Genomic DNA, 25,870 nt, shown 5'->3' on the forward strand with positions numbered 1-25,870 from the left:
GCCCTGGCGCTGGGGAGCTGGACTCTGGGGACCCCACCCCCACTGTGCTTTCCTCCCCCAGGCTGTCTGGAATTTTCCTCTCTGTCTGCCCGAGTTCTTCCCCTGAGGTTCAGCTGCCTCACTGGGGATAGTAAGTAAGCTGGGTGGGAATCAGCTCCTTGATCTCTAATGGTCAGTGCAGACCATGCCCACAGTAGGGAGGCCTCCTAGCCCCTCTTCAGGAGGAGAAGTAAATGCCTGGGCACAAAAGCATCTCCATACACTGAGGTCCACACTAGGGAATTGCAGACACGTCCAAGTCTTCCATCCCGGGAGGTCAGTGTCACTACTCCTGGCGTGGGCCGGGACAGCGGGGCTCAGAGAAGGCCGTAACTGGCAGGCAGGGGGAATCAATGAAGAGAGATTGGAGCTTGGATCTGCCTGTGGCTTGCAGGCATCTCCTGCCCACGGGGGACAGAAGGGTGTTCCATCAGGTTATCCGTACATGGAGGGTTCCCTGGATTTCCAGTTATGGCTCTGCCTGGCTCTCCCTCTTCACTGCCAGCCCAAAGTTTCTGAGAAGCAGGGGGCCATGGAGCTGTACCATCCCCTCATCACAGCAACACTCCTGCTTGCAGCCCCTGAGACCCCGGCAGTGAAGTCTCCTTCCCTGATGCCCCTGTGCTGTCTCTCACCTTCCTGAGATCCAGAGGGGACCTGTGGTCCCCTGCTCTTGACCTTTCCAGACTCTCATGGGTGCAGTAACCTGTGAGCCCCTTCAGCCCAGGGCCTGGCCTGCTTCTTTGACCCCAAGGGTCCTTCCTGCTGGTCTCTCCTGCAGCCCTGAGCCCTGCCCCACGGACCCGATGTCTCCTGCCTCCTTGCCTGGCCCACCCCGCCCCTGCCCTCAGCCCACCCAGCCCCCCAGCCTTCCCCATGCAGGTCCAACCCACCCGCAGGCCCAGAGCAGATCCTGTTCCTTATGGTTTGCCCAGTCATCTCAGCAGCCTGGCAGCTCCCACAGGCCCCTGATCTGTGGTGAGCACCTCGGGGCCTTTCCTTGACACATCCCGACAATGCGCCCTTTTACCGATGAGGAAACTGAAGGCTGAGTGAGGTGTGTGGGCTGGACGTCCGAGCCCAGACCGTACCCTTCACCCTGAGCTGTGGCCGTCCCCCTCCTGTGTCCCCTCTGAGGAGCACCGCACTGGACGGGCACTCATTCGTGCTGTTGGTACTGGTCTTTGCTGGGGCATCTGATCCCTGTGAGGCGACAAGCGCCTGGAGGGCAGAGGCTGCTCCTCCCGTGACCTGATGACTACAGCTCCTCACACCCACCTCCTCTTGGGCATCTGTGGGGTGTTCTCCAAGCTCTAGTTGCCATGGAGCCCAACAGCTGGGTGGAATGGAGCTGGACTCCCCATTGTCTGCCCAGTTCCCTGGGGAAAACACCCGGGGTCTGGGGATCAGGGGTGGGTGGTCCCAGGCTCTATCCACCAGGCCCCACTTGCCTGGAGGGTCTGACACCCCCAGTCTCAGTGGCTAGTCCTTGCTGTCTCTTCTCCAGGTTGTCATTCTGCTAATTTTGAGATTCTAAGTTTTTAGTATCTTCCCCTCTTCCTCTTTCTTCTTTGGAGGGGGAGGAGGGGAGGATAAATTTGAAACGGTTTGTGAGTTTATGAGGATTTGCTCTAGTAAACTATTGTATTTTCTAACAATGTTTCTACAGCCTTTGTCTCAGCAGTTTAGATCTGCCGCGGGCTGCCAAGCCAAACAGTCAGTTTTGGCTGCCTGCACGCTCCTTTCCTGAAATATTACACATTCCTCTCCAGTGAGTGGGACGTAAAAATAGAGCCTGGGCTCAGTTGTGGTCTTTCTGCTTTTAGAACAGACGTGGCCAGCTGAGACCCAGGTCCCCTCATGGGCAGCTGACACCCAGGCTTGGCCCAGCTGGCCTGAGCCCCCCAGGTGCACAGCCCTGGGCTCTCGCCATCACCTGGGAGGTTGCAGGTGGGGTCCTCAGCATCAGGGTGAGGGGAGAGGGCTTCCTGAGTACCCCCACCTCTCCCATCTCAGCCCTCTTGTGTGAGACTGTGGGCTTGAGTCCCCCATGGGCTTGCCGTCTGAGTTGGGAGCTGTTGACCTTGGGCTGTTTTTAACATGAGGCACCCCATTGCTGGACCCAGTTCAATGTGGCTACCGGGTTCCTGAGAGCTCTTTCTCTGCACCTGGAGAAACGGACTTTTTTCCACGACGGAGAACATTGCACGAAAGCTCCCTGACTTTCTAGCATTCATCCCAGGCTCTGGAGGTGGTCCCTCTGCTGGCCTGCCAGGTTCCAAGGCTGGGCTGTCCTCTCCTTCTCACTGATCAGCTCCAGTGTCAGAAGACCCCCTTTCCTAGCCTCGGGGTGTGGGGAAAGGTGAGGTCAGAGATCTCGCAGGGAGCCTGCGGGACAGCACAGTGGCTACACCAGGTCCCTGCAGGGAGTGTCTTACTCATACTGCTCCTGATAGTGGGCCAGGATGGGGCTCCTCTGACCAAGCAGAAGAGGAGCAGAGCCCAGTAGCCTGCATTTATTGAGCACTTACTGTGTGCCAAGTCTGGTCCAGGGAGGTAAGGATAATCATTATTCCGTTTTTACTGGAGAAGAAAAGAGCCCAGTTTTGGGTTGGGTCATTAGTGTGTTTGCCCTTTACTGAGAGGAACAGGTTCCAGGAACAAGGTGGTTGTGGCTCTGGTTTTGAGCCAGTGAGCAGAAGGCTCTTCTAAAGTGGACCCGGGGCTGGGGGGACATCCCAGGAGAAAGCGCAGGAGACAGGGCAGGCTGAGTCCTGGTCTGGGAGGGAAGGACTGCCCAGGGCACTGGAGTCATGGAGCAAAAGCAAGGATCCCTGCTCTAAAGCACAGAGGGGGCTGCAGTGCAGACACTGCTTCTGTGTGACCTGGACAACTGTGTCTTTGAAAATGACCAGGAGCCATTTTTTACTGTGTCCTGGTCCAGTTTTGCTGGTATTCTGGGGTCTTGGCGCCAAGGAAGATGAACTGTAGTTAGGAAAAAAAGGCCCTCTGTCCCTCTTTTTTTTCCTGCCCACCCCCCGGCCCTCCGCCCAGGCCGCTTCCCAACAGGCACATGTTACTTTGTTTTTTATCTTACTGTTATTTTTGTCTGCGCTGAGTGCTCCTTTTTGCACCCGCTTTCTCTAGTTGTGGCGAGTGGTGGGCTCCCCTTTGTTGAGGTGTGCCAGCTTGTCATTGCAGAGGCTTCTCTTGTGGAGCACAGGCTCTAGGCATATGGACTTGAGTAGCTGCACAGGCTTAGTTGCCCTGCGGCATGTGGAATCTTCCTGGACCAGGCATTGAACCCATGTCCCCTGCATTGGCAGGTGGATTCTTATCTACTGCACCACCTGGGAAGCCCCCAGGCATGTGTTTTCAACACAAACCACAAACCTTTGCTTCTGGGGCGAGAAGTAGGAAAAAAAGAGACCCTCACCGGTGTAGCTGATCAAGGAAGACTGTTTCTTAAAAGGGGGGCTATATAATCATAATTCTATTTGCAGAATGGAAAACAACAAATGCCTGGTTAAAAAAAAAAAGACTTAGAAGCTGAATTATATTAGAACTTTATTTCTTCTGTAAATTCTTATTTTTCCCATTTTCACCTTAGAGCGCCCCAAACCAGGTAGCCACCCCAGTTCAGCATGGCCCCCTCTTCTACCCAGATGTCACCCTCCCCCGAGGAGCTGTCACGAGGGCTCTGGTGGCCCAAGGAGCCACGGAAGCCTCCGTGGTTGTGTTGCAGTTTGTCACGTCCAGCTCAGTGCTGCTTGGGCGTCCGGATGGAGGGCCTGAAGCAGCCCCGGAGCCACTGCGACCCTCCCCAGGGTCCTTGGCTTCCCTGCCCAGGGTCCTTGGCTTCCCTGCCCAGGGTCCTTGGCTTCCCTCCCCAGGGTCCTTGGCTTCCCTCCCCAGGGTCCTTGGCTTCCCTCCCCAGGGTCCTTGCCTTGGCCCACTGCTGCCCTCTGTGTAGACTTGTGTTCAGCCCAGGCTTCCAGGCGCTTCTCCCCACTGGAGAAATGTTGATCCTAAAAAAGCCTAAACTTTGATGAACTGCTCAGTATAAGTACTTTTCTTACCCAACAATTTCCAGATCAATCTCAACTCAGTTCTCTCAGTCTCAATTCCAAGCAGTTTATTTTTTTTTAGCACTTTGCATATTTAAAGAACTCATCATCTCTATGTCCACATTCTCCCTATATTTTATTGTGGAATTTGGAAATATGTGGGCTTCCCAAGTGGCTCAGCGGTAAAGAATCCGCCTGCAATGTAGGAGACACACGTTCACTCCCTGGGTTGAGAAGATTCCCTGGAGAAGGAAGTGACAACACACTCCAGTATTCTTGCCTGGAAAATCCCATGGACAGAGGAGCCTGGTGGGCTACAGTCCATGGGGTCTCAAAGAGTTGGACACGACTGAGCAACTGAGCACGCACACATGCACGCATGGAAATATGGAGTATTTGAGAATGATTCCCTCAGAAACCTATAAATCAGATTAGGTTGCTGACATACAGAAATCCTGCTGTATATGAGGATCTCTGGTGTCTATAAAGACATTGTCCATGGCAGCCACTGGCTTTTTATATGTGATGTGATGCCCAGCATAGCTGCAAGCCTAGAATCACTTGCTGCGGGTTGGAAACCCAGCCACACAATCTCTTAATGGACTATCTCTTAGTCTGTTATGTGACCTAGGACAATTCACTCCTTTGCTCCAAACCTCTGTTTTTGTCCTTTGTAGAATAAAAACTTTTTAGATGAAAGACTCATCAAGAAAGGAAACTGTGTCTGGTGAGCCCCGGTACCTGAGCTTTGATGTCGTTTCTTGGGTTTTATATCTTACAACCCTGAGCTTCCGTGCAGCCTGTGCTTGTAGCTAGAGCTCCTTGTGGCATCATCTCGAAGGGTGTCCTCTGGCTATCAGAATCTGGGGTTTGAGGAAAAGTCTCAGCCAAAAAGAACATATGCAGCTCCCTGGGCTCAGGTCTCCAGCTTCTGTGGGAAAAGCACTATTTCCGTCCTTGTCCTGACAAACTTGTTTCAGTGGTGAGACTCCTGGGAGAGTGCTGTTTATAAAAGCTAGTTTGGAATCACCATTTATTAAGTGAAGGTGTATGCATTAAAGTAACAGAGAACCATGTTTTAATAGGGAACTAGTGGCTACAATTGCTACCCTGATACATAGTGAACAGCATTAAAAATTGGGGCAGCCCCTGGCAAACAAATGGTATGCACCCAAAATCATGATAGAAGAAAGGGTTAAACCTGCTGTAGTCTGGTATTTCACTTCTGGAAATCTATCTGACTGAATGAACTCCAAATGGGGAGAGCTATATACAAGAAGATGTTCATGGCAGCCTTAATTATAACAACAAAAATTAGAAGTAGCCAATTGTCTGATAAGAAGAAAGTGGGAAAGTAGATGGTGGGACTGCCACTGAATGAAATATCTTATGCCCTTTAAAATGAATAGTTACAAAGACCACACCCCACCATTGATGATGGTGCTAAGTGAAAAAACAATACCGAAATTATATGCATAGCAGAACTGCAATGTCATAAAACACATATCTGAAAAAGATTACATGAAAATACAAAAAGAAATAGAGATTGTGGGAAGAGGGAAAGTTTATGATTGTTTTTTTCTAACTCCCCAAATTTTAGCACATAGTTTTACTACTTTCATTATTTTTCTTTTAATATTTATTTATTTGGCTGAGACAGGTCTTAGTTGTGGCATGTGGAGTCTTTTTAGCTGTAGCCTGTGGGATCCAGTTTCCTGACCAGGGATTGAATCCAGACCCCCTGCGCTGGGATCTTGGGGTCCTAGCCACTAGACTGTCAGGGAAGTCCTGATACCTTTATTTTAAGAAGAAGAAGGGAATGTATGCGAGAGTAGAAGTAGAGAGGAAGAGAGGAGTGCCCCAGATTGATTTTATTTATTTATTTTTTTTAAGTCATCGAGGTAGCAGATTGCTTGCTCTGTAGGACTTGGGAACAGCCTCCAGGGTGCACTACTGTCAGAGGGCTTAGGTTTCCACCCAGTGATTTGTTGGTCATACAGCTCACCCTTGGCCTTCCTAGGTGGTGCGGTGGTAAAGAATCCGCCTGCCAATGCAGGAAACTCAAGAGATGTGGGTTCCATCCCCCGGGGTGGGAAGATCCCCTGGAGGAGGAAATGGCAACCCATTCGAGTATTCTTGCCTGGGAAATCCCACGGAGAGAGGAGCCTGGTGGGCTAGCGTCCATGGGGTTGCAAGGAGTTGGACGCGACTGAGTACGCCCAGCTCAGTCCTACAGCTTTTAGTGGTTAGCAGTGTCAGAATAAGGCAGTGTCTGGGGGGCACTTGGATGTGGGGTATGGCCCTGCCCTCGGGGGTTCCCCACCTAACAGGACCAGGATCGGCTGAGGGCAGCAGGGCAACGCTGAGGAAGGCACAGGAGAGGAAGCCTGTCTTGTCAGCAGATGCCGCAGGCTGGGGGCCTCCAGTAACAGACGTTCACTCCCCACAGTTCCGGGGCTAGAGGTCCAAGGTCACAGTGCCAGCAGGTTGGTCCTGGAGAGACTCCGCTTCCTGATTTGCAGACGGCCATCTTCTCACTGTGTCCTTAGGCGTTAGAAAGTGAGCATTGCTCTGTCTTTTCTTACAAGGGCACTAATCCTGTCGTGAGGGCTCTGCCCTCATGACCTCACCTAAACCTCTTAAAGGCTTTGTCTCCAAATACTAACTTTGGAAGTTAGCCCTTCGACTTAGGAATTTGAGGCACACAAACATGCGGTCCTTAGCAGGCATGCAGGCAGAGCATGGGATGGAGGGGTGTGTGTGTGGGGGAATGGTGGTGAAATCTTTGTAGCTGCACTGAGGCCTGCCTTTGACTTTCTTGGTTTAGCCCAGGAAAGCAGGGTCTGACTGCTGGATTTTTTTTCATCCTTGCCGGCTGTCATTGATCAGGAAGAAAGAGGCCTGTGAGGTGGGGACTTGGTTTTGGGTTTGGATCCTCACTGCAGTGGTCTTATGCTAACCGTGTGCCCTTCCTTGTTGTTGCCAAGGGGAGAGTCACCCTCCTCAGGAAGGTGTGGGAATCTCTCTTGACGAGCCATGTGGGTGATCTGCTCACCAAGCAGAGGCCTTAGCTGTCAGTCAGAGGCAGGAGTCTCAGATGTTTGTAGCATCCAGAGTGAAGGGCCTTGCTCTCAAAGCTTCCTCCGTGTCTCAGAGATGTGATGGCAGCCCTGCAGATCACTGCTGAGGACAGACAGACCGTCCCAGCAGAGGGACAGCAGGCGGGAGGCTGCTCCTGGAGAGATGTTAGGCCGGCACACCCGTTCTGTTGACTGAAGGTGTTGCTGTACTTCTCCTCCCCTCCCCCCATCCCGCTAGAGTCAGATGGAGTTCAGCATCTCCTCCTTATCCATCCAAGAGCCGAGCTGCAGCACCGCCGGCGAGCCCAGGCCACCATCCAAAGCTCCTCAGGGTTTGCAGGTCCTCCGGGCCCCGCAGGGCGGCAAGTCCTCCAGCCTGGATGCCCTGGGTCCTGCCTGGAAGGAAGAGGAGGCATCCTTCTGGAAGATCAACGCAGAGCGGTCCCGTGGGGAGGGCCCCGAGGCCGAGTTCCAGTCGCTGACCCCCAGCCAGATCAAGTCTATGGAGAAAGGGGAGAAGGTCCTGCCGGCCTGTTACCGGCAGGAGCCTGCACCGAAGGCCAGGGAGGCAAAGGCGGAGAAGCCCAGCCCCCTCCGCCAGGAGCAGCGGGCCGCTCCCGGCGTCAGCACAGAGTGCGAGAGGCCCCAGCCCGCCCAGGCCTGCGCCAGCCCCCCAGGCGAAGCCAGCCCCTCTGGGCCCGTGGGAAAGCCCGTCTCTCCCAAGGCCATGGAGGCTGCAGAGGACATGGAGGATGCTCTGTTCCTGGAACCCGTGCCTGTACAGGTGGGTGTCTGGCTTCAGCCAGGGTCTCACTGCTGAAGGGATGAGGGCTGCCTCACAGGGGCGGGCGGGTGGGCCACAGATGTCCATGCATTCTTCCTCTGCCATCCCTCGGCGGCCTGTTGGGTTGTCACTCAGCTCAGCAACCAACAGACATGCAGGAAACGTGTTCAGTGCGCCTGTCTGGGTGCCGTGACTCGTCTGCTTGCTGTGTGGTTCTGTCTCAGATGCCCCCCGCCCTTCTCTGCTTGTGGGTGGGGTTTGACTGCCAGCTCTACGCACGGGCCTGCAAGGCTGGGCTGCTCTGTGGCTGAGGAAGGGAGCTGCAGGTATCCTGAGGACACGGGGGGAAGCAGGCAGGACCCCCAGACCTCCACCAGGAGCAGCTGTGCCTTTTTGCAGATCACAGGAGACTTGCTTCCATAGTGAGGGGCAGCTTCTCGTTTCCAAGCAAAACAGAGTTAGGTGTCCCAAGTGGAGTCCTAAGGAAAAGACTTCTTTCCGGGGATGCAGGAGAAGGAAAAGAAAGATCTGAGAGTCCCACTGCCGAGGTGCAGTGAGTCGTGAAGAAAGGGCCCTGTAAGAGAACAGGCAGCACGACTGTCTTCTCCACGTCTCCCTGTGTGTAGAGCCCTGAGTGTGAGCTGCCCTGCACTACTGGAGAAAATGCAGCCAAGAGCAAGTGTTTGCTTAGGACTTTAAACAGAGCTAGTGTTGAAGGATCACCCAAATCCAAAATAAGTAAGTGTGTTTGTGTGCACGGTAAGTCGTTTCAGTCGTGTCTGACTCTTTGCAACCCCATGGACTGTAGCCCACCAGGCTCCTCTGTCCGTGGGATTCTCCAGGCAAGAATACTGGAGTGGGTTGCCATGCCCTCCTCCAGGGGATCTTCCCCACCCAGGGGATCTTCCCGACCCAAGGATTGAACCCACGTCTCCTGTGGCTCCTGCATTGCAGGTGGATTCTTTACTGCTGAGCCACCAGTTCAGTTCAGTCGGTCAGTCGTGTCCGACTCTTTGTGATCGCATGAATTGCAGCACGCCAGGCCTCCCTGTCCATCACTAACTCCCGGAGTTCACTCAAACTCACGTCCATCGAGTCGGTGATGCCATCCAGCCATCTCATCCTCTGTCGTCCCCTTCTCCTGCCCCCAATCCCTCCCAGCATCAGAGTCTTTTCCAATGAGTCAACTCTTCGCATGAGGTGGCCAAAGTACTGGAGTTTCAGCTTTAGCATCATTCCTTCCAAAGAACACCCAGGACTGATCTTCTTTAGAATGGACTGGTTGGATCTCCCTGCAGTCCAAGGGACTCTCAAGAGTCTTCTCCACACCACAGTTCAAAAGCATCAATTTTTCAGCACTCAGCTTTCTTCACAGTCCAACTGTCACATCCATACATGACCACTGGAAAAACCATCGCCTTGACTAGACGGACCTTTGTTGGCAAAGTAATGTCTCTGCTTTTGAATATGCTATCTAGGTTGGTCATAACTTTCCTTCCAAGGAGTAAGCGTCTTTTAATTTCATGAGGCACCAGGGAAGCCCAAATAAACAGATAGTGGTATTTCAGAGGGAGGCTGTGGTTTTGAGACATTGTTTTATAATGAACAAAGAGATACTTGGACAAGGCATGTCTGAGAACAATTTCTGGGGGAAGATGGTGGCCTTCTTGTGGACCTGGGTGAGGTGATGAGCAAGGCTTTGTTCATGGAGATGGACGGTGCTTCCCAGAGCTTTACCGCTTCCTGACCTTCAGAGCTTTTCTGGATGGGCTGCAGTGCTTGCTTAGCTCTAGGGAGGCACAGGGAGGACGGCCATGGGGTGATGGAGGTCCCCGGGTCCCCCAGGAGCACTGCCTTGTGATGCTGGCCTTGAGGCTGGCTTCCTGCCCAGTGGCTCCCTCTCACAGACTCAGGCAGCCCACTGCTCTCTTGAGTCTGCAGTGGGGTCTTCCTCTGAGGGAAGCATTTATATAAGTTATGTGAGAATCTTAATTGTAAAGAGATACAGGAAAGTGTGTGTGGGGTGGGGTGGAATGTGGGACAGAGCCCATGAAATCCTCGGAAAGAGCTGATTTCTGACTGCAGAGCACAGAGTGAAATGCTGCTGTGCTAACACTGGTAGGAAACCAGAAAGAGGAATGTATGCCTGCACCTCTTTGGCGTTTCAAGCTCTGGCTCAATCTAGGGGCAGCAAAGGCCTGAGACCTGCCTCAGGGGAGCTGCTTAGCCCATTGCCTCTGTTGCCTCTGTGGCGGTGCCTTCCATCTGCAGCATGTGGAGGGCGCAGACTCAAGGCTCCCTTGCCCAGGAAGGCTGCAGCCACCAGGTAAACATGTACTTGTGTTAGACCTAGCAGAAGGGTCTCTCAGGTGGCTGGCGGAAGCCTGTGGAAGTGTGTCTGAGTCAGCTCACAGATGGCCCTTTAAACCAACCCCATGTCCTGTAAGTGGGCAGTCTGTGACCTGAAGAATGGTCCTGGGTCAGGGAAAACCACTCCAGAACCTGCCGCATAATCTGAAAGAAAGAAGTTTTACATCCTTTCTCTGTATTTTTCACTCCCTCAACTTGGTGACTTGTTTTGTCTGTCACTGTGTATGTGTGTTTCATATTCGAAAGACTACCTTCCTAACTTGTTCTCTTACTCCATGGGTGACTAAATTTAAACATGCCCCTCATTCAGAAATAGAAAAGATACATTTTTCTCCTTTTCTCTCCAGGTGGGGTCTACAGGCTGCCCTCAGACATGCCTGGGGACAGAAAGGGATACGTGTTGGATCCTGGCAGAGTTTGGCTTGCACTGAGCTTTATTTAATTTTCTGGTTCCCAGCACTGAGGCAGATTGAGGTCAGGGAGCCTCTGAGAGGAAGTACTCTATTTCATTTGGGTCATTTTAAATGAGATGCTGTTTTTAGATTGTGCTGACTTGAAAAAAGCCTTATGCCTTACTTTGGTGTTTTTGTCCCTTCTACAGGTCAGCTCAAGTAATGTCATCTTGAAGACAGGATTTGATTTTCTGGACAACTGGTAAAGTGGATTAGACAGAACAAACAAACCAAGAATCCCCAAGTATTTTCCAAAGTGGTGTGGTGAAGGGGGAGATTAAACACAAGGGCAGGATTCCCACTCTTTCCAGAATCATTTGGATGCTGGTAAATGTTGCCTTGGCCAGCTCTCCAGATTTTTCCCTTTTTGGTAAGACCAGATTATCTGTGCTATTTTCAACAATTTGATAACAGAAGTTTTACATCTGGAATTTTTAAAAACTCTTAGGAATTCAGTAAATCTTAAAAATAAAAGCTGTGCTCTAGCTCCACCCAATTTTCCCCCTCCTTCGAGAAAGAGTTTTCTCAACCATGTCACAAAATTCATAGAGTGATTCCCACCTCCTCTCTGTCCCCACCCTTTTAAAAGTGCACGGGGCTCCTTTGACGGGTGGCTGTTGAGGATGTCCTCAGTAGTCATGGCACTGGGCGCCCGCTGTGACCACGGGGAGACCTGCCTGCCCCTGAAGTCCATACCCGCAGCCCCAGCTGTCCAGCTTCCCGCGCGGAAGCCACGCCTCTTCCTCTGCGGAAGCCACGCCTCTGTATCATGTGCCACCCTTCACTCGCATCACTTCCAGGAAACGGATCATAGGCACGTGGCAGGGTCATCTTTAAACTGCCTGCCATGCTACTTACTCAGACTCTTCATCTTTGTTTAACAAGTTGCATGTTTTAAAGTTTTGTATTAACTTTACATGATTTTGTATCTAGATTTAGCAATTATAGGGCTATCGCTTTTCTTGGGTTTGTACCAGTGTCCCCTTGGAAGTTCTTTGCTACTTTCCTGACCTTTTAGGTATTTTCTGTCCTGGGCATCTGCAGCAGTCAGGGCAGATGACAGGCATTGCTGGAAGACCAGGCTCTTCTGATTAGTTGCTTTGGAACCTTCTGGTGTGAAGCTGGCAGGGGCAGCGTATGTCTTTTATCCCAAGGACTGGTCAAGCTGTGTCACGATGGACCCTCCCTCAATCCTGACCACCGACGGAAGTGGAGTCGTTTCTACATGGCCCCAGCGGCGCCCCCTGGAGACCTTCGTGGTCATGGCAACAGCATCTCCTGAAGGTGGACTCGGCTGACTGCTGTGGTCTCTGCTGCTGGGGAGGTAGGGAGCGGGGCAGGTTAGGACAGCTCTGAGCCTACGCAGAAGGGCAAGGTGTCCTCCACCCAAGATGGGATGGCGTAAGGTCAGAGGAGAGCCCCTGCTCAGTGACTCCCAAGTGGTGTGCGCCTGTGATCCGTTCCCTGGTGTGATCTCCACGTTGCCTCTCACTGTGTTCTCACCTGACGCCTTAATCCCTGCAAATCCTGCCAGTGAGCACCTGGTTTCAGTATCAAAGTGTGTCTTTTTAAAATGCCTTTCTGTTTCATATGACATTCTGAAATGATTTCTAGAATATTTTACCTTGCTCCAAGGTAAAGCACATGGCAACTTTTTTCCCAGAAAGTTTATGCCAAAACTGTGGCCTGGCTAGCTTTTGGTTTGGTTTCTGCCAATTGCATTATGTCCCTAAACTTCATTTGGCTCCTTGGGGTCTTGAGTTTGACCTTCCTCCTCTGGTGACTGACTGTACTGTGGTGAACACAAGTTCTTTCTGCCCTGTTTAAGTAGAGTTGAAACACTGAAGGGAAAAAGATTCCTAGCATGGTGATGAGGGGGAAAGAATCCTAGAAATCCTAGCTGGAATTGCACAGCTGGGTACCAGCCCTGCAGGTCAGCCACTGAGCTTCAGAGCTGGGCTTGCCGCCTGTCTCCACTTCCAGCTTTGAATGCAGTGGACTGTCTTAGAAACCATACTTGAAAGCAGGGTCTGCTTAAGAAAAAAAGATATCCAGAAGTTGCATTCCTTAGTGTTGGCATATTAAGAAAGAAGGATCTGCGTCCTGGCACAGTTAGCCAAGGTGATCAATCTGTTCTTTTGAGAGAGAACTCTTCTTAATTTCTTTTCCGCTTTCTCATAAAACCCAATATTCCCATCCAGTTCTCCTGGTAGCTGAGGGGATTTGGGGATTATTGAAAGGTTCTGCCTCTTTTATCATCATCTGGGGTCCAGTACCCAGTGGTATTCAGGTCTCTGTAACAATGTCTAAAGTTTCGTAAAGGTACCGCCTCCTGAAATTAAATGTAAAATCACAGTTTGGGAAATCATAGTGGGAGTTCTGCAATTGTATTGCTTTGCTTTGCAAAGTAATAAAACCTGAGAGGGAGCGGTAATGGCCTGGAGGATGCATGCTCATGGGTCACCATCCTGTCTGAACTGCGATTCTCCCCTTAACCCTGGGCAATCCATGCTAAGATGATGCCTTTCATCATCCTCCTGGGAATCTATGTTTGGTATGTCCAAGTAAGGGAAAATTAAACTCACGTTTGCCACCGTTTTTTTTTTTTTGCCCCATATCAAGATGGCATTTCTAAAACCAGACATTCGTATTATTGTAAAAACTCACACTTTTCAGTTGAAGCCTAGTGTGGTTTTGCATCCTTCCTCCTTCCTCCTGGCCACTCCATTGTCTGCTCCTGAGTTTGAGCTAAAGGATCCAGTGTCTTGCTTTGGGTGACTGTAACTGTAAAATCTCCACCAGGAAGTTAGAAACCAGTCTCAGTTCTTTCACTTGGGATCCCTTCCCACTTCTACCCTCTAGGTTTAGGGGTTCCACTTGCTTTGGGAACAGTGGGGCAACACCCAGCCCCATTGCACCCCCGTGGGTGTCAGAACAGCCTCTTCTTTGATACACATTTTCAAAAATGAAAAATTCTTACTGACTACTTGTAACTCGGTTGTATTTTGTATTAACAGCCTTTAATAAAGCCATTTAAAATTTGTTCAGTGTGTCTCTTTGGGACCTCTGCTGGAGTTAGAAAGCCTGCTAGGATGATTGCTGTTGAACCCAGAGGGGAATAAAAGGATTCATACTTGTTAAAACCAGCTTGAAACTTTGCTTCAGCAGGCCCACTTTGCACAGTCCTGCCTGGGCCCTGCAGGTTAGTGGGGAGCAGTAGCCAAGGTGCACAGCCTCCAGCAGAAGAGGTGGGCTGTACCCCAGAGAGCTCTCATACGGCCCTCCTGTGCCAACCCAGGGCGTGTCTTTCCAAGACAAGCTGATGGCATCGAGTGAGTGACTCAGAAGGGCAGATGCCATCTCCCCAAAAGCTTTTGCCTTGAATGTGATCGAACCTGATTTTTCTTGAAAGAAATAAAAACATGGCTCGTGAATTCTATTTTGTTCATTAAGGTGCAGATGGTAGGTTACCAGTTGTAGATTGACAGAATGTTTAGATGTCAGTTTTTAAAACTAATACCCTCTTAGTACCATTTTTCTAGATACCATATATATGTGTTAATGTATGATATTTGTTTTCTCTTGACTAACTCTGTATAACAGGCTCTGGGTTCATCCACCTCCTACTTGCAGGGCAGGAGCAGAGAAGCAGACATAAAGAACAGATTTGTGGGCACTGCAGGCTAAGGAGAGGGTGGAACGAATTGATTGAGTAGCACTGAAACATACACATCACCATATGTAAAGCAGATAGCTAGTGGGAAGTTGCTATATAGCATAGGGATCTCAACCCAGTCCTCTGTGACAACCTAGAGGGGTGAGATGGGGTGTGGGGTGGGAGGGAGCTTCAAGAGGGAGGGGACGTATGTATACTTATGGCTGATTCACATTCCTGTATGGCAGAAACCAACACAACATTGTAAAACAATTATTCTCCAATTAAAAATTAAAAAAAATCCTAATACCCCCTCAAGAAAATGGGGGTTCCAGGTGTCAGACTTATAAGTTATCATGCACAGTGGGGCCTTGCTGACCACAGATTTTTGGGTGAGCAAGTGATTGTACCTGCTGACTCTTTGGTATTACAGTGATTTGATGAGGTGTGTGGACCAGCAAGTGTATGTATATGTATGAGAAGAGGCAAAGTAGGTTTCCCCTAGGTTTGGTAACCTTTACGATAGCTCAGTATGTGGAAACAACATAGCTACCAAAGGAAATAAAAGTGTTTCTATGCAAGAGGGAGCCATCAGCACAGACACAAAATATATCTGGGTGTATTCAACACTTCGCAGCCTGAAGGAAAGATGTTGAATCTGGGGGACAAGAATGTTCTCGGTTGTGGGGTGGGGGTATTCACAGGGGCTTGTCTAGAAATTTTCATTAGTCTGATCATACGCTTATATGTAATCTGATGAACTTACAGGTGCCTTGATCCCAAAGCGGGGGTGGGGGGGGACACCATAGGAGGGAGGCAGTGATTCTGAATCCCACCAAGACTCAGGTAGAAAGCAAGTGAGTAATTCTGAATATAAAATTAAAAATTAACAGCAGCAATACCAACTAGAAACACAAAGAAAAGCAACTCATAATGAGAATTGAAAATATAAGGTATCCAGGAATCAACTTTAACAGTATACAAAGACTTTTTTTTTTTACAAAGAAAACTATAAAAGGAAAATAAGAAGGTATAGAAAAAGAGCTGAATAATCCTAGGTGGGATAACAATATTATAAAACTTCATTTTCTTCCAGTCATTTTATAAAGTTAGTGTAACCTCAACAAAAATTGCAGTTGGGCATTTGGGGAAATTATATAGATTTACACTAAATTGTAGGTGAAAAATAATAGTTCACTGAAAAATGAGAGAAGCCTTGTCTGTCAGTTATGAAACATGTTTATGGGTCTTGGTGCAGGAATGGATTATTAGATCAATGCAGAGCCTGGGGACAAATGCGCCATTAAAGGAGACAATTTACAATCAAAGTGACACCAGAAATTGGCAGGGGAAAGGAGGATTCACTATAGGACATATCAACATGGATTCTTACACAGTTCTACATAGAAGGTGGATTCCATGAAGATTAAAGACCAATTTATAAAAGATAAATGTGTAAAGCTAATAGGGCAAAATGTCTTGTGACCTAGGGCAAGAGCAAGGAAGGACTTCTTTAGTAAAAGTTCAAAAACACAAACCATAAAGCAAAATACTAATGAATCTCATACATGAAAATTAAGGATTTCTGTCAGTGAAGTACAATTTCAGTAGAGTCACTGGAAACGGTGGGAGAAGATATGTGCTATGTCAATTCCAATAGTGGAAAAGTACTAAGAGTACATAGGGGACTACACAGGCGACTTCCCTGGTGGTCCAGTGGTTAAGAATCTGCCTGCTGAAGCAAGGGACATAGGTTTGATCCCTGGTCCAGGAAGATCCCACATGCTGCAGAGCAACTAAGCCCATGTTCCACAACTACTAAAGCCCACACACCTAGAGCCTCCACAACAAGGGAGGCCACTGCAATGAGAACCCCAAGCACTGCAACTAGAGAGTCACCCCCACTTGCTGCAACTAGAGAAACCCATATGCAGCAATGAAGATGCCATGCAGCCAAAAATAGATAAAGTACAAAGGGGACTTTTGCAAGTCAACAAAAAGAGTCCAGCAACCTTAACAGAATGAACATGACAGAAAATCCTTAAAAACTGTCAAGCCTATGAGAAGTTGCTTAAAATAGTTGATAATCAGAGGGGGAAAACTGCTCAATAATGCCAAGTGTTGGCAGAAATGGTATAGAGCACTGGTTCTCAACCTTGGGTGATTTTTCCCTCCTTGGGGACCTTTGGTAGTGTGAGAAGACATTTTTTTTGTCACCACAACTGAGGGTGAGTCTACTGTTGGCATCTAGTCGGTAGAAGCCAGAGATGCTGCCAGACATCCCAGAGTGCACAGGACAGCCCCACGACAAAGGATGCCATGCTGTGCCATGCTAAGTTGCTTCAGTCAAGTCTGACTCTGTGCAACGCTATTGACTGTAGCTTGGCAGGCTCCTCTGTGCATGGGATTCTCCAGGCAAGAATACTGGAGTGGGTTACCATGCCCTCCTCCAGGGGATCTTCCCAACCCAGGGATGGAACCTGCATCTCTTAAGTGTCCTGCATTGGCAGTCATGTCCTTTACTAGTGCCTCCTTCGGAAGCCTAAAACAAAGGGTAAGCTAGTCCAAAATGTCAGTACTGCTGAGGTTGAGAAAGCCTAGGGTAGAGGAACTGTACAGACATTTGTCAAGAATAATCTGGCGCTATTCCACCAAACCGAGTGTCCCCTGTTCTGGGACTCTGCTGTTCCCCTCCAGGACATGTCCTGAAATTCTCAATTAGGTACTTAAGGAAATATGTACAGGGCTGTTCATTACAGTGCTGTATGTGGGAGTCAGAGGCAAGCTAGATGTCATCGGGAAGATGGTTAGATAAAATGTGATGGACCATCAAAACAAAATTAATAAGGAAACATATGTCTTAAATGATACATTAGACGAGCTGGATCTCATTGATATTTTCAGGACATTCCATCCAAATGCAGAAGAATACACTTTCTTCTCAAGGGCACATGGAACCTTCTCCACAGTAGACCACATCTTGGGTCACAAATCAAACCTCAGTAAATTTAAGAAAATTGAAATCATATCAAGCATCTTCTCCGACCACAATTCTATAAGACTAGATATCAATTACAAGAGAAAAACTAAAAAACAGACACATGGAGATTGAACAATATATTTCTAAATAACCAACAGATTACTGAAGAAATCAAAAGGGAAATAAAAAAAATTCTAGAAACAAATGACAACACACAACAACTCAAAACTTATGAGATGCAGCAAAAGCAGATTTAAGAGGGAAGTTTATAGCGATACAATCCTACCTCAAGAAACAAGAAAAACATCGAATAGACAATCTAACTTTACACCTAAAACAACTAGAAAAACAAGAACACCCCCCCCCCCCCAATTAGCAGAAGGAAAGATATCATAAAGATCCAAGCAGAAATAAATGAAAAAGAAATAAAAGAACAATAGTAAAGATTAATAAAACTAGTAGCTGGTTCTTTGAGGAGATAAACAAAATTGACAAACCTTTAGCCAGACTCATCAAGAAAAAAAGAAGAATCAAATCAACAAAATTGAAAGTGAAAAAGGAGAGGTTACAACAGACAATGCAGAAATACAAAGGAGGATAAGAGACTGTTATGAACAACTCTATGGCAATAAAATGGATAACCTGGAAGAAATGGACAGATGCTTAGAAAAGTTCAATCTTCCAAGACTGAACCAGGAAGAAATAGAAATTATGAACAACTCAGTTACAAGCACTGAAATTGAAGCTGTAATAAAAAATCTCCCAAAAAACAAAAGCCCAGGACCAGATGGCTTCACAGGAGAATTCTATCAAACATTTAGAGAAGAGTTAATGCCTATCCTTCTAAAACTCTTTAAAAACATTGCAGAGGAAGGAACACTTCCAAATTCATTCTACAAGGCCACCATCACCCTGATACCAAAACCAGACAAAGACAACACAAAAAAAGAAGACTACAGGCCAGTATCACTGAAGAACATAGATGCAAAAATCCTCAACAAAATTTTACCAGACAGAATTCAGCAACACATCAGAAAGCTCATACACCATGATCAAGTAGAGTTTATTCCAAGGATGCAAAGATTCTTTGATATCAATCAATGTGATACACCAGGATGCAAAGATTCTTTGATATCAATCAATGTGATGCACCATATTAACAAACTGAAAGATAAAAGTCATATGATAATCTCAATAGATGCAGAAAAAGCCTTTGACAAAATTCAGCACCCATTTATGATTAAAACTTCAAAAAATGGGCATAGAAGGAACCTACCTCAACATAGTAAAGACCATATATGACAGGCCTACAGCAAACATAATTCTCAATGGTGAAAAACTGAAAACACTCCCCCTAAGATCAGGGACAAGACAAGGGTGTCCGCTTTCACCACTGTTATTCAACATAGTTCTGGAAGTCCTAGCTACAGCAATCAGAGAAGAAAAAGAAATAAAAGAAGTCCAGATTGGAAAAGAAGAAGTAAAACTCTCACTGTTTGCAGGTGACGTGATACTGTACATAGAAAACCCTAAAGGTGGTATCAGAAAATTACTAGAGCTAACCAGTGAGTTTAACAAAGTTGCAGGATACAAAATCAATACACAGAAATCACTTGCATTTCTATATTCTAACAATGAAAAATCAGGAGAAATAAGAGCATCAATCCCATTCACCATTGCAGCAAAAAGAATTAAATATCTAGAAATAAACTTACCTAAGGAGACAAAAGAACTGTACACAGAAAATTATAAGAGACTGATGAAAAAAATCAAAGATGACATAAACAGATGGGGAGATATTCCATGTTTCTGGGTAGGGAGAATCAATATTGTGAAAATGACTATACTACCAAATGCAATCTACATATTCAATGTAACCCCTATCAAATTACCAATGGCATTTTTTTTCACAGAACTAGAACAAAAAATTTCACAATTCATATGGAAACACAAAAGACCCAGAATAGTCAATGCAATCTTTTTAAATTTTTTTTAATTTTTTATGTTTTAAATTTGTTGCTGTTTTTATTTTTAATATAAATTTATTTATTTTAATTGTAGGTTAATTACTTTACAATATTGTATTGGTTTTGCCATACATCAACATGAACCCACCGCAGGTATACACGTGTTCCCCATCCTGAACCCCCCTCCCTCCTCCCTCCCCATACCATCCCTCTGGGTCGTCCCAGTGCACCAGCCCCAAGCATCCAGTATCATGCATCGAACCTGGACTGGCGATTCATTTCATATATGATATTATACATGTTTCAATGCCATTCTCCCAAATCATCCCACCCTCTCTCTCGCCCACAGAGTCCAAAAGACTGTTCTATACATCTGTGTCTCTTTTGCTGTCTTGCATACAGGGTTATTGTTACCATTTTTCTAAATTCCATATATAAATGTTAGTATACTGTATAGGTGTTTTTCTTTCTGGCTTCACTCTGTATAATAGGCTCCAGTTTCATCCACCTCATTAGAACTGATTCAAATGTATTCTTTTTTAACTGATACAGCCCCTATGGAATATGATATGGAGATTCCTTAAAAAACTAGAAATAAAAGCACCATAGCACCATATGACCCAGCAATCCCACTCCTAGGCATATACCCTGAGGCAACCAAAATTGAAAAAGACACATGCACCCCATTGTTCATTGTGGCACTATTTACAATAGCTAGAACATGGAGACAACCTCGATGTCCATTGACAGATGACTGGATAAAGAAGCTGTGGTACATATGCACAATGGAATATTATTCAGCCATAGAAAGGAACACATTTGAATCAGTTCTAATGAGGTGGATGAACCTAGAGCCTATTATACAAAGTGAAGTAAGTCAGAAAGAGAAAGATAAATATTGTATTCTAACACATATATGGAACCTAGAAAAAAGGTACTGAAGAATTTATTTACAGGGCAGCAATGGAGAAACAAACATTAGAGAACAGACTCCTGGGAGAGGGGAGCAGAGGTTGATCTGTATGGAGAGAGTAGCATGGAAACTTACATTACCATATTTACAATAGATAGCCAATGGGAATTTGCTGTATGGCTCAGGAAACTCAAATAGGGGCTCTGTATCCACCTAGAGGCGTGGGATGGGCCAGGAGATGGGAGGGAGGTTACCTATGGCTGACTCATGTTGAAGTTTGACAGAAAACAACAAAATTCTGTAAAGGGATTATCCTTCAATTGAAAAATAAATAAAATTTTAAAAAATGTGATGGACTCACACCATGGATTGTTATGTAACACTTAAAAGCAACAAATTAGATGTACACATAGCTACATGGATGGATCTGAATGACTATTTTACTGAAACAAAGCAAGAACAATGGAATACAAAATAATACCATTTGTATAAATTAAAAATGTAAGATATTTGACAATAGAATGATTGCCTATGGGAGGAGGAGAGGTAGAAATAAGGGTTCAGTTCAGTTCAGTCACTAAGTCGTGTCTGACTTTGCAAGCCCATGGAACGTCAGGCTTCCCTGTCCACCACCAACTCCCAGAGGTTAGTCAAACTCATGTCCATCGAGTCAGTGATGCCATCCAACCATCTCATCCTCTGTCATCCCCTCCTCCTCCTGCCCTTAATCTTTCCCAGCATCAGGGTCTTTTCAAATGAGTCAGTTCTTCACATCTGGCAGCCAAAGTATTGAAGCTTCAGCTTCAGGATCAATCCTTCCAATGAATATTCAGGGTTGATTTCCTTTAGAATTGACTGGTTTGATCTCCTTGCAGTCCAGGGGAGTCTCAAGAGTCTTCTCCAACACCACAGTTCTAAAGCATCGATTCTTTAGTGCTCAGCTTTCTTTATGGGCCAACTCTTAACATCCATACATGACTGCTGGAAAAACCATAACTTTGACTAGATGGATTTTGCCTGCAAATTAATGTCTCTGCTTTTTAATGTGCTGTCTAGGTTGGTCATAACTTTTCTTCCAAGGAGCAAATGTCTTTTAATTTCATGGCTGCAGTCACCATCTGCAGTGACTTTGGAGTCCAAGAAAATAAAGTCTCTCATTGTTTTCCCATCTATTTGCCATGAAGTGATAGGACCAGATGCCATGATCTTAGTTTTTTGAATGTTGAGGTTTAAACCAGCTTTTTCAGTCTCTTCTTTCACTTTCATCAAGAGGCTCTTCAGTTCCTCTTCACTTTCTGCCATTAGGGTGGTGTCATCTGCATATCTGAGGTTATTGATAAGGGTAGAAAGGAAGAAATATGGCAGAGAGCTCTAGAATACACTGATGCTCATGTTCCATTGGATGCCTGTTGGCAAAGAAGCTTGCCATCTCTTGTCATCTAGGTCTGTTATTAATCTCTCACATTAAACAGGACACTTTAATTGGTGTGTTATATTGGAGGTGCCCCCTGGCCAGCAATGGTTAGATCTTTTGTGGCCTGGCTCTATTTCATTTTAATTTGTGTGACTCTATAGTTGCACAGCAGCCAACATCTGTAAAGCCTGAGTCAATCCAGGCACTTCTGTAATAGCTGGTGGGACAAATATGCAGATTGGGAAGAGAGTGAGGGTAGGAATTATTGACAGCTGATGCCATGTGCCTTGGGGACAGAGATGACACACTGTGTGAGATTGGGCAGGGCACTTTGTAGAGGAGCAGATGATTTCATCAGCTGGCCAGTGCCTTACCAATGCAACCTGCAGTTACCCTAAGAATTTGCAATAAAATCATACACAATGATATGTGTAAGGGTCTTTAAAATTTATTCTAAGTGTCCTAACTACAGAAAGTGTGGAAAACATACTTCAGTGCTTTAACACAATACTAGCATCTTGAAGCAGTCACTGCCTTTTTTTTTTTTTTTTAATTTTGCTGCAGTGGGTCTTAGTTGCGATACCTGGGTTGTTCGTTGTGACGCATGGGTTTAGTTGCCTCACAGCATGTGGGATCTTAGTTCCCTGACCAGAAATCAAACCTGTGTCCCCTGCACTGTATGGTGGATTCTTAACCGCTGAACCACCAGGGAAATCCCTACTGCCAGTCTTTTATTGTGAAAGTGTCCAAGCCCAAGCATGGAATGGATGTGTCAAACGGACTTCCTAGACTGGAAATGAGGTCTGGCACGTGGGTCCTGGTTGTTCCCTTTGTGCCATATTCTCCATTTCTCTTGCTCCATCCCCTCATCTTGTCTCCCCCCATGGATTCGTTGCAACATCTAGCCCCAGGACTGCAATAATAAATATTTTCTTCATAGCTTTTTACTGTGTCACAGCCTGGCACCAGGCACTGGGAAGTTCATAGTGTATCCTATGGACATAGTTGCTACCCTCATGCAGCTTAAGTTCTAGTAGAGGACGTAGACTATAGATATGACCACACAACCAATTTTACAGCTGGAAATTTAAAAGTAAACAAGATTTCTGCCTCTGGCAATGATAGACTAATGAGGACTGGATTCAGCCCTCTTGCCATGAACAACTAGAAAATTGGAGAAAATATAGGTAACAGCGACTTATATAAAATTTGGACAACAGTCAGTGCAAGACTGTGATCCCAAGAGAAGGGAAATAAGTGAAGTAAGTCTTATAATTGTTTTGGTTTTCTGACTTGAGGCATTTTTTAGACTGTGTTGCAGAAAGTTTCACTGAGTTGAGGAGAATGAGTTTTGGAATGAAAAGATACTTGGAATTTGCAAGGGGTGGGGGTTGGGTAGAGAAAGAGCTTCAGAAATATGCACAAAATTCCCCTTGAGTACATTGGGGACAATTTCTAGACTGCAGCACAGGGAAGGGGGGTGGGGCACAGAATCCAAACAGAACCCAGCAGTCTTCCTGAGGTGAAGAGAATGAATTTGGAGTTGGGGAGGCAAAAGGGACTAGAATTAAAATAGCAGAGTTCTGGAAATGAAGATCTCTTGAAACTTGCATAGGGATTCTTTATATCTTTGGCTAAAGATCAGTCTTTACATGTGTTGGGTGAACTCATAATGGCTTGGGCAAAAGAAACTTCCAAGGAAATAGCAGTTGTCAGAGAACTGTAAGATAATTCTCAGAGTTCACACAAGGCGGGAATCATTCAAATTCTTTCCCGTAAGGGTGAATGTTGAATATGTGGGCCTTCATCAGAGACTATAAATGGGCCATGCACTAGATGTGGAGTTTAATTAGTCTAGAAACAAAGAGAACTCTAGATCTGCCCTAAAATAGTTTTTAAGCAAGACACGAAAAGATCAAACCAATTCACAAATAACTTTGCTGCCTGCCAGCATATGTCCAGTATTCTTTATAGGAACACTACACAATCAAGCATTAAACATGAAAGTCAAAATATTCAGCAACCAATCAACAATGATTAGACATACAAGTGAGCAAAGAAATCAGACTTAGATGAGAGAAAATAAACTAATTTAGAAGCAACAGAAAAGAGTTGGAAGATAGGAATTTTAAAGCAGCTATTATAAATAAGGTACATATGCTCAAAGATGTAAAGTAAAATGGAAGAACAGAGAAAGGGAACTTGTAGAGATAAACATCTTACAAATTTTATCAGAGATTAAAATTAAATGATACACTACAGAAATAAGTGAATGTGAAGGTAGCAATAGAATCTATCCAAAGTGAAGCAAAAAGATCAGGGGGAAAAAAAGAACAGAGCCTCAGTGTTGTGTGGGAAAATATTAACTGATTCAGTAATCAAAATCCTAAAGGGCAAAAATAGAGAGATGGAAAAAAATATTTGAAGAAATAATGGCCAAATTTCCCCAAGTTTGATAAAAATTATAGACCCACAGATACAAGAGTTCAGTGAATTCCAAGGAGGGTAAACATACACGCAGAGAGGTTCTAAGCCATGCTGCAAATGGCTGAAAATCAGTAATAGAAAACTACAAAACAGCCAGAGGAAAAGAGACATTTTAAGTACAGATAAGGGAACAAAAAGAATTACTACAGAATTATCATCCCCCAAAATGCCAGATTGAAGTAAATGGCACATCTTTTAAAAATAGAACTATCGAGCTAAAATTTAATATACAACAATAAAAAAATCATTCAAAACCAAAAGCAAAAATTAAAACACACACATGAGACACATATATAATAGCCACATAATACATGACTTTTTCAAGTGTACATGAAAAATTCACCAAGATACGATATGTGCTGGGCCATAGGGGAAGTCCCAGTGAAATGAGAAGAACTGAAATCATCCAGAGTATGGTCTCTGATACCAGCCATTGTTGGTATGGTGGTGAGGATAGCTGCCTCCAAGAGTATGATTGCAATGCAATTAAATCAAGGATTAATAATGGAAGATATCTGAAAAATCATAACATTTAAATATTAAAATTATATTTAAATGTAGCTTATTGGTCAGAAAAGGATCACAAGAAAAATTGGAAATTACTTTGAACTGAAAATACAGCATATCAAAATTATTGATATGCAAGTAAAGCAGTGTTTAGAGGGGCATTGATGGCTTTAAGTGTTTATATTAGAAAAGAAAAGAGATCTGTAAAAAACAGTTATCTAAACTTCTACCATAAGAAGCTAGAAGAACAAATTAAGCAGAAGGAAGGAAATAATAAAGAGTGGAAATCAATTAAACAGAAAATGGGTCAACAATAGTAAAATAGATGATGTTTTAAAAGTTAGAACTTTGAAAAGATCAACAAAATTGATAACTTGCTAGCTAGGCTAATGAAAAACAAAGATACATCATTTACACACACACACACACACACACAAACACAAATTACTAATACAAGGAATGAAATAGGGACATAACTACAGATATTTCATATATTAAAATGATAATAAAAGATTATTATAAGCAATTTTACTCCAAACAGTATAAATTAGATAGAATGAACCACTTCATTGAAAGATAAAGCCTACTAAAAGTGACTCAAAATAACTAGAAATTCTGAGTTTCCATACAAATTTATCATTATTTGAATTCTTCCTCCCCCCAAACTCTAGGTTCAGATGATCTCACTGGTGAGTTCTACTAAATGTATACCAATCTTACATGAACTTTTGAAACAAGAGAAAGGAAGAATTCCACCCATCTCATGTTATGAGGTCTGCATTACCCTGGCACCATAATTAGACAGGGACATGACAAAAACAGAAAAGAAAAAACCTGCAGATCACTATTCATGTCATGTATACAGACATAAAAATATCTGACAAAATATTGGGAAATCAAATCTGGTAGTATTTTAAAATAATAATGTATCATAACCAAGTGGGGTTTATGTCAGGAATAAACCTGACTAGGTTTGACTAGGTAGGCTATAGGTATTACCCAGTGATATAATCAAACACTAATCTAAGTAGCACAAGCTGGAATCAAGATTGCCGGGAGAAATATCAATAACCTCAGATATGCAGATGACACCACCCTTATGGCAGAAAGTGAAGAGGAGCTAAAAAGCCTCTTGATGAAAGTGAAAGAGGAGAG

General features: G+C 45.4%; 1 protein-coding gene across 3 annotated transcripts in view; it reads left to right on the plus strand.

Moving 5' to 3' along the window:
• The window catches only part of C5H1orf198 (chromosome 5 C1orf198 homolog), a 127,751-nt gene that overhangs the window by 21,789 nt on the left and 80,092 nt on the right, over positions 1–25,870 (plus strand). For 2 of the 3 annotated variants that reach the window (XM_052640293.1, XM_052640289.1), the window contains 2 exons: positions 7,425–7,970; positions 10,942–13,829. In XM_052640293.1, the coding sequence (XP_052496253.1) occupies positions 7,425–7,970; positions 10,942–10,998 (603 nt within the window). In that variant the 3' untranslated portion in view covers positions 10,999–13,829. Of the gene's footprint in view, positions 1–7,424; positions 7,971–10,941; positions 13,830–25,870 lie in introns of those variants that run through there. The other variant, XM_052640290.1, reaches the window with a different exon arrangement.

Source organism: Budorcas taxicolor, chromosome 5, assembly GCF_023091745.1.
Source record: "Budorcas taxicolor isolate Tak-1 chromosome 5, Takin1.1, whole genome shotgun sequence".
NCBI lineage: Eukaryota > Metazoa > Chordata > Mammalia > Artiodactyla > Bovidae > Budorcas > Budorcas taxicolor.